Source organism: Tympanuchus pallidicinctus, unplaced genomic scaffold (assembly GCF_026119805.1).
Source record: "Tympanuchus pallidicinctus isolate F22 unplaced genomic scaffold, pur_lepc_1.0 scaffold6, whole genome shotgun sequence".
Taxonomy (NCBI): Eukaryota; Metazoa; Chordata; class Aves; order Galliformes; family Phasianidae; genus Tympanuchus; species Tympanuchus pallidicinctus.
The window spans coordinates 20,592,662-20,602,481 of NW_026294780.1; the positions used below are offsets into that span (position 1 = coordinate 20,592,662).

Sequence of the window (9,820 nt, forward strand, 5' to 3'; positions counted from 1 at the left end):
ACTCTTCAACATAAAGCCTATTTACAATTCAAAGAAGGAAGTAATTCAGAGAATATGTAAAAAACAGAGCTTTAAGCAAATGTAATCCATGTGTTGTCTTCTGCTGAACAGAGATAAATTACTCCACTCTAAGTTGAAGGGATGTCATGGCATCTGCCTAGCTTTTAGTGGAAATAAATGGCTGGTTTTAAGATGGCTCTTTGCTTACTTTGGGAGCAGACTGTCCTGCACTACACATGTGCATACCAGCACAGCAACCCTTGTCTTGACAGTTGGCTTTCATTTCACAGAACATTCATGGAATCATCAACAGCTCAAAGAAAGGGGTTAACTTTTGAAACTTGCTGAGAAAATGAGCTAATCAAAAGTACTCAGGGATATCAGGCAAGCTTAGAAGCTGGTAAGATCTTCAATTTTATATGTAGGATACACTAGAAGGAAGCTCCAACTCCTGTTGGGATTTATCCTGAATTACACATTTAGACACAAATGTCCTAATTCACTGAGAAATGTTCTTGGAATAAGATCTGCTGAATCTGCCTATGAAGATGGAGCATAGCAGGGATTATAGACTCTTAACAATTAAGACACAGAATGGGATGAAATGAAGCTCAGGTACGTAATCTGCAGAGATACTAAGGGCTTTCTTTTTCACCAACGAGAGTTAGAATTGTTGTCTCTGGCCTTGAGAAGAATAACAATGAAACCAAAGGTCCAGAGGTTAAACCTCATAATTACAGCAAATACCTGCCCATGTTCCCAAACTTAGCCAAGACCAGAGACATTGCTACCTTCATCTGCAACTTCCATATGTACAACTACATTGTTCCACCATCTGACATCAAAAATTCCTTTTTCTTATCTAGTATCTCACCACACTTGTTTTGTTTCCTAATAATACCACTAATTCCCAGGTAAACAGATAATGTTTAGGTAGTTTGGTAGAATATAGCACAGGTTTTGCCAACAATTCACAGTCACTCAAGCCAATTTCCACCCAAGATAAAGGCAAGCTCAACATCACTGTGGCAGACAAATGTCGCTTCTGAATGTTTCTAAGGTTCCCTCCACTTCTCCTTATCCTGTGACTTATGCAATGGGAAAAGTACAATCGATTTCTGCCTTCTCTTACCTCCCCTAAATCAGAGCAAAGGTACATTGGCTCGAACTATAGAGATATGTAGCAGAAAAAATTACCAGAGAGCAAGTTCTATAGTCTCTGTGTCCTACCACCTTCTGTTTCATGCCATTATTAATGGAGTCTGTGAGATTCCCAATGCTTGGCTTGCCTCTGTTTTCAAAATGTGGTCTTTACAACATGGAAGGATAAGCAGAGTGGACTGCTTGTTAAAAGAATCATGAAGTCTTAGGTTCAAGACCAGATTTTGAGATCACTGCAAGTGAAATTTGGACAGACGTATATCTCTGTTCATAACCAAATGAGACGTGGAACAAATGTTTCTGAGTGCCAAGAACATTGCTGACGGGTCTGGGCAGTAACTTTACATTTTGCTCTCTTCTGCTATCATCGCAGCCTTGGCAACATAACCTCATGCACATACCTGTATACACATTCTGTATAGACAGAAGTCAACCCAAATTTGATCCAATGGATTTCCAAGTTACATGTGAATAGGCAACTTTTTGCATTGGTTTGATTTGGCATAGCACACCCAAAACTCACTGATGCCCTTCAGAGTGCTAGATGCTCCTTGACTGCACAGCCAAGTCCTTCTTCTTATGAGAACACAGGAAATATTGCAAAACAATCCAGACAATGCTACAGAAATACGTAGCAGTAATGAGTTCTAGCCCTGCAATTAGCCTTCAGTACCCACATGTATTGCTGTGTCTGAAGACAGAAGACTACTCATGAGGACTTAAATGAATTCCAAACCTAAACAAACATTGTGTTTTAAAGCATTTTCTCAGGTCTGCTAAAATACCTCTGCCTGAAGTTACTGTTTATACTGAACCAAGACATTTTCACTAAGTTTCTAGACTCCATTCTGTCAGTAGTAATTGTTATATCAGAATACGTCTAAGTCAAACTTAATTGGATACAACTGAATCAGCGGAAAAGAAATAACAGGCATTTCAAAGGCTTTGCTTGAAGAGACACAAGCATTATTGAGATCATTAAGAAGAAAATTGCTGAATATTGTGACTATAGTTATGAATTTTCAAATCTTTCTGTTAGGAAGATGATTGGCTTGTAGGATAAAACAATAGGAACAAGAACTTTTATTGCCACAGCTACCAGTAAGGAGTGGCAGTTCTTCAAGTACCATGGTGGGATTAATAAGAAAGTGAAAATACTTTACAACTTTCATAAAAATGTATATTCATCAGAACTCTTCAAGGATCAAAAAGGCCTTGCAGAGATTCACTGTACAGTTCAGCTTCCCTACAATATACCAGAGAGACTTTTGGACTCCCCAGTTCCTACAGAAGAAATTTCCCATGCTACTGAGACTTTTAATAATGGCAAGCCACCAGGGAGAGCAGCATTCCCATTTTAATTTTGTGCATCTTTTGAAGAGAAGTCACCCTACTATGCGCCTGTGTACATTTAATCATTCTCTACACACTTTATCAGCAAGCCTTCTCCCCGTAGGAGGAATACAATTAGGTACAGTACTAATTTATTATAAATAAAGCAAAGACCTGGTAAGATAACCTAGTTATCAATGTTTCATGCTACTGTGCCTATGAAGTACTAGCTAACATTCTCACTATGAGTCTAGAGAAATACCTGCAGCATTGACAAATCCCAACCATCTTGGCTTTAATAATTGTATACATACACATATACATACATATATATATGTATATATAAAATCATCATAGCATAATACAGGAAAACTGTTGGTTTTAATTGAAGTAGCTAGAAATTTATGGAAGCCAACTGCAGCTTTTTTCCACTGATATGGTAAAAGATCAACAAGGAAATGCATTTCAGTAAGTAAAGCCTAGGATTTTTTTGTATGCCGTGCTGACCCATTTTATGTATTCATCTCCACCCCAAAACTCAGCTGAAGTGTTACTTTGTATGCAAGAGCCTCTTCTCATCTGTGATAAGGAATAAAAAGGTCAGAACGCCTCATATTAGGAGAAAAATGCTAGGATAGGATGCTCTCTCTCCAGTGTGCTACTTGTTCTGACCCCAGGATCAGATCACTACAACGATGGAGGAGGCATTCTCATGGGGAGAAATCTCCATAAAATCAGCATGTATGCGGATGATCTGCTCTTAACTGTAATGAAACCCAGAGACATCCCTCACGTATGCCTTATTCATAATGGAACAGTTTGAAAAGTGGTCAGGCTTTAATCCTACTTTTAAAAACAGACGATTCAAAAGAATTAATTGATTTTCTTCTTCTTCCATGGCATAGCACAGTGATGATCTTTTAAGTGGCTGCTATAAGATATTAAGTGGGAGTAAATTTATGCTCTGACCCTAAGAAGCCATGCTGCAGATAAGCCAAAATAGGTCCTTCCCTACCCATCTTCCCAGCCAAACTGAACTTCCCTCACTGCTGAGGAGCACAGGGAGAGCAGGAAGGCTCAGGGCTTGTTGTTTGTCTGCTGAAGGCAGAGATGAGAGGAAAGATGGAGTACAGCTTCCTCTTCCCCAGCTTCTATCGCTCAGGCGCTGAAGGAGCAGGCAGCTTCCTCCTACAAAACACAAAGTCATAGAATCCTGTCTCACAGCAAAAGAACTTAAACTCTCATCAGTCCGACATCATTTTAGAGTCCAGCCCTGAATATTAATAACTTTTATTGGATGAAGACGATCTCTTCAGTTTCAGAGGAAAAACAGCAACACTGCTCAATTTCAAATGAAATGTTTCATGTTGGGGGATCCCACAGAAGTTTCCTAAACATATATTTAATCCAAGAGATTGCTTTTTTACCTGTACTGTAAAAAACATGAGAAATGTGAAGCTTTGTATGTCAAATTTTTTTTAGGACAAAGAGTGATAAATATCTGTATATTGTTGGCAGGATTTAATTCCCTAGTATGAAAGGGCAATTAGGTCTAACACCACTACTGGGGTTAACATTCTGGCAAATCTGAACAAAAACTAACATTGAGGGAAAGCTATTTATTAAGTGATGAGACCAGAGGCTACTGAGCTATGACCAAAGGTTAGAGGAAGAGAAGACTTTGGGAAGCAGAAGACACAGGCAAAAGTCCAGAGGAACCTGGAAAGGGACTCATGCTAGAGGATGAGGAAGAACTAAGCAGAGGAAGTTACAAAGAAAATGCTATAACCAAGGGAGGCTGCTTTCCTGCCAGCTGTTCCCTGATCACTGAACTGCTCATGAAGCTACTGTCTCAAAATGAGCAAAGACTTGCATATGGCTTTACTTTGCAGACAATCAAGCTGTAATTACCTGCCCCCAACAGCAGTATTGGGTGCGAAGAAATAAAGATGTTCCTCCAAGAAACCTGAACTCTGCAGCCAATTAGTTTTTCTTTCTTCCAACACCTTTTTACCTGGTGAGGCAGAATATGCTCTCAACTGAATACACAGCTGAATACAGGCAATTATTGGGGTTCCGGGATGTTTCAGAAACATATTTGCAGAGACCCTGACATCAAGACTGCTGCTTAAGCAGGATAGAGAGAGGCACTGTCTTGTTAAGGAAAAAAAAAAGACAAACAGGTTGGATACTACAGAAATATTGCAGTTTGACATACAGATGAACTTTAAAGGTTCCTGACAACTCAAATGATTCTATGACTCTATGACTCCACTTCTATGACTTCAGACTGCAACATTTCTCATTTGGAAATGACTTTTCATTTTAAAACAAATGGAACTGCTGGTATTCCAGATCGTTGATCTACCTGAATCTAGCTTAATCTGAATGTGCACCACACAGAGTCTTGTAAAACAGACTTGGTGAGGTGTTGTTCAAATTTGCTGCTTGGATATGATTAAAGCAAGGACCCTGTGTAATCAGGTGAAATTGGCCCAAAGCACTGTGAACCTTCAGCCAGGTTCTTACTTTCCTAAGCCCTAACATTTAATAGTAGCTTCAAGAAAATTCACAGGTGGAATTTTTATTGTTACAAAACATGGCAGTAAACAGCAAAAATCATCAGCACTATTTATTTTAAGAATAATGAATCAAAAGGACAAACTCAGTGTTGCTGAGTATTTTTTTCTCAGTTTTAGACGACCCATTTGCAACGGGCCACTGAATACAGTACTTCAGTGCATATTCTTGACATATCTTTCACATAAAGTCTCCAAACACCTCAGAAACATTAATATATTAAGCAGCAAGAGCAGTAATAATTTCAGCTTCGCATTCACAGAACCTAATAGTCAAAGTCTTCCTGAGTACCTGTGGCAGATCTAAAAATGAAGTTCGATCTTCCAATCACTTTGAGTTATGCTTTGCTACTAGGTCGTGCATCACACAGACTAATTCATAGGTTGGAAGAGACTTCAGTAGAACATCTCCATCCTCCTGATCAAAGTAGGGCCTCACCAAGGTCCCCTCTGCTCTCTCCTCACCAGGATAGATAAATTCCTCTCCCTCAGCCTCGCCCCCTGTGCCATGGCCGTCTTGGTGGCCTCTCACAGGCTCCCTCCTATTTCTCAGTGCCTCTTTTGTCCTGGGGCCTCCTGCTGGGCACAATCTGCTCACCTCACCATCCCAATGAAGGGTGAGGAACCCTTTCCCTGCACCAGCTGCCTGCATCCCTGGCAGCATGGCTCTGAGGCAGTAGGCAACCTTTGCCACAGGATGCGCTGCTGAAACCCCTTCAGCTGCAATTAAAACAGCTACTGCTAGGGCCTCTTTGAAGAGCTGCACTAAGGCAGTTGTGCCCCTAGCCTGTCCTTGAGATCACAGGGTCTAGTGGTTGGCAACCCCATCCATGGCAGAGGAGTTGAAACAAGATGTTCTTGAAGGCCAACTTCCAACCTAAGCAATTCTATGATTCTGAGTTTACTTTTATTTTGGCTGGACTTCATTATGTCTCTGCCAACTAATTCCTCTGAAGGCCAAGCCCCATAAGAACAGCTGCCCCTTCCAGCTTATCAACTGCACCCCAATTTGCTATGATCATGAATCTGCTGAAAGTGCACTCCATCCCATCAACCAGGCTGTTGATGAAGATTTTCATGGTATTTGCCCCACAAGGGGCAACTGCAAAATATACACAGCACGCACCACTCACGTCCAGGCAAACTGCCACCAACCCTACACTCTGTCCACATGGTCCATTTCTTCTCAGGCTTACCAAGGATACTGTGTAAGGCCATGCCAAAGTCTTCACAAAGTCAAGGTAGACCTCTATTCATCTCTCGTACTAAAACATGATCATTTATTTAGAGATTCATTGGGCATGATTTGGTCCTGATCAGTTGATTCTGGCTATGAAATAACTGCAGTGAGGATCAGCAACACAGCTTTCACAACCACTAGTGAGAGCTTGATGGGCCTGTGGTTCCTCATTCTTACCCTTTCTGAAGATGGCTGTAAGCATTTTCTTTTCTCCAGGCATCAGGAACCACCCCAGCCATCATGACCTTTCACTGACGACTGACAGCAGCTTCAGGATGGCACTAGCCAGCTCCCTCAGCAGTCTCCAGTGCACCCTGCCTGGTCCCACAAACCAGCTGAAACAGACCCTAACTTCATCCTCTTCTACTGTGGCTATGTCCTGCTGCCACAGATTTTGCTTCTAAGAAATGCCCCAGGAGGATTGAGAGCAGACTGACAGTAAAGCCTGAGGCTTCATGGAGCAGTGAGTCCACACTTCACCTGCTCTTTCTTCTCCTTTTTGCTACTGATAAACTCCTAGTAGCCATTCTTGCTGACTTGCTCAAGCTTCATCGGTTTAGATTCCAGCCAAGCTTTGACCTTCTACCTTCTGTCCCTGCGTGCCCAGACAGCAGTTCTGTGCTGCTCTCTGGTAGCTTGCCCCTACTTTTACCTCCTATCTGCTTCTTGTTTGCATTTAAGCTCAGTCAGGGGCTTGTCTGTCACCTCCAGTCTGTATTACATAATTTTCTCCTAATTTCTTTGAAATCTTACAGCCAGTGGCACAGCTCCCCTTCACTTCAACAAAGGTAGAATTTTATCACCCTTTAGAAATTACTACTATCAAATTTGTCACCTTGATCATAAAATTTCGTTTTGCTGTCATCCTGTATTAGAAATTGATGCCTCTGCTATAAATGGTTTGTTTCACATAATTAAGCTGTGCCTAAAAATGCTATTTTAACACACGATTGTGTCTTGTGTCATTTTACAGTACCAGCCTTCCAAACATGAACTAAACAACACTAATTCACTGTGACAGCAGATATAATTTTAGCCTTTTACACAGAATTTTAGCAACTGGAAAATGTTTTCCATCTGCCTTCATCAGTGCACATGAACATTCAGCAGCACTATTTTCACTTTTCAGAGCTAGAATTATTATGTGAAAACTCTGTAATATTTTTCTTTTCAACATACTTGTAAAGAAGACCTGGAAGTTAAAGGGAACGCTACCCAATCGAGTCCTTCTGGAAAGCATTAACTCCCAAGAAACTGAAAAGAATAAAATTTCATCCACATTTTTGAAATTACCTGGAAAAATTTTCAAGCCTATTTTCATAACTGTCTGGACAACAAATTAATACCTAAACCCTAAGTAGTGCTTGCCTTTGTTTGAGGTACTGTAAAATGTACTGTAAGACTTACAAATACGAAGATGATGCTTTGGCACATTCATATTCCAGTTCCAAAATACCTTGCATTGTGAAAGATTCAAACCAGTTTCTGGTATGCATTACTTGAGATGTGAAACATTTTAATGGTTCATTTGAGATACTTTAAAAAGATTGCCAGCAAGGATAGATGAAAGCACGTTTGGATCATCCTCTCTCACAAAATCAAATATCATCAAAAACTTAGCACTGGTACTTCACACGTCTACATTTATTTCTCACTCTGCCTGCTTTCTTGCAGCTCCTTGGATCTAAAATGCCCTTCAGTCCCTGGTGGACTTGGGTTCTGACTTATTCAGAAATAACCCACCAACATTTCCTCTGAAAATGTCAGTGAGTAAATCTTTCTAAATACACCAAGGCTCAAGCCTGAAACCAAACTTGCTTGCAATCTGAAGCTTTTGTTTTAACAACAAAATTCCTGCTTGATGTCTGTGAGCCAATTCTTCCTTCCCTGCTTCTCTTCTAACAGTCTATTTCCTCTTTTTCTACAAGAAATATGTAGCAAAAATAATGGCACCTCCCACTTTCCTGTAGTGAGTGCTTATGCCCAGCCCTGCGTTCCTTCAAAACTCGCTTCCCACTTAGGAGCCATCTCTTGCAGTTCTGGGTAAGCACATTTTCCAACACCTCCATAAAACCTATCACCATCACTGTACTTTGTATATCTTAAGATCTACCTTTGTCTGATTGCCACTTCCCCTTAGGCAAAGGCAATATTTGCCCACACATCCAAGTTAGCGCTGATTGTATTGCACAGATAATTTTTAATTACCTTTCTGTTCAGAGCCACGCCATCTTCACAGTCCAACACCGCACAATCGACATTTAGTGATGGGATTTTTTGTATCTTCTTTTCATCATCCGCAGGTACATACAGCACAGCTCTCCTGGGAATGTACTTGTGAGATGATGCAAAGCGATAGCTCAGCTTGGGGACGCCAGCTGGCAGAGAACTCAGCCTGTAAAGGAGAAAGTTGAAATTAGGCTCTTAAAAGAGTACTTGACGATATCCTAAAACTGAAACCTTCCTATCTAGATAGTGGCCTTTTGAATTTATTTCTCAGGAAGAGATAAGGTAGGGAAATATTAGTATTATAGCTAAGGTAGGGAGATATCAGTATTAAAGGTAATTATGGTATAAAACCCTCAAAACACCATGTTCAACAGAAGTCGCAAACTATAACACCCAGAACTGAAGAAATGTCAGGGCTGAGGTTATCCATGTGGCCTTAATTGCACTGCCTGTTTTGTGCCCCATGACAAGTACAGTAAGGTTTTATTTTACTTTTCCCCCCTGCCATGAGATTCTTCCACAGACTGTGATGGGAGCAAGTCAGGGCTGCTTTAAGACAGGGGCTGCTCCCTGCCACATGTGCTGCAGGAGCTGGATGGCATGCTGTGAATGAAGAAGGAAGGCTGGTTAAACAAACACCATTTTGCAAGGTTGATTTTGCAACCTCAGTATTATTTCAACAAACGTATTTTCATGCGGATTTTAAATAAGCAAAATGGATGGAGAGGGAAGCGAGAAAAACCAGGAATGCTGGCAGAGCTAACAAGCCCACCAGCATCATCAGCAGGCCAGCTGGCCACAGAATCTCTTCATGCTTATAAAGGCTTCGTGCCCCACACTTCAGCACAGGTATGAGCCTGCAGTGCCACAGGGCTTGAGTGGGCTTCACCTGAGTGGTTGTAGGTGTTGGGTTTGTGGTGGTCTCCACTCCATGCTGATCATTCCTGGTGAGGCTGTGGCCTACCCATCCCAAATCTGGTGTTGTGTGTTCAGAGGCAGCAGGGCTGCTGAAAGAGGCTGGCCTCAAGCACAGTAGGGAGCTTGCCTTGCTCCGTAATTACAGGCACAGAGAAATATTTTGCAGACAGCACCGCTGCATTTCGTGGCCTTTCAGAAAAAGCCCTTGCTCTACCCTAGCCCTGCTTCTACCTATTTCAAGCTGTACCCCTCAGACATTTTCTGCTACATCAAAACTGAGGACAAAATAACACAACTCATCTTCATAGCCCGTGCACAAGTCACTTATAAGTCACAAAATAATCCCACCATAATCCAACCC

The 9,820-nt window shown here is 41.3% G+C and overlaps 1 protein-coding gene across 1 annotated transcript in view; it reads right to left on the minus strand.

Moving 5' to 3' along the window:
- The window catches only part of CLYBL (citramalyl-CoA lyase), a 76,749-nt gene extending 67,240 nt beyond the window's left edge, over positions 1-9,509 (minus strand). Inside the window, exons 1-2 of the mRNA XM_052664784.1 lie at positions 9,506-9,509; positions 8,521-8,735 (exon numbers count right to left, since the gene is read on the minus strand). Of these exons, the coding sequence (XP_052520744.1) occupies positions 8,521-8,735; positions 9,506-9,509 (219 nt within the window). The remainder of the gene's footprint in view (positions 1-8,520; positions 8,736-9,505) is intronic.
- Positions 9,510-9,820: the final 311 nt, after the last annotated feature.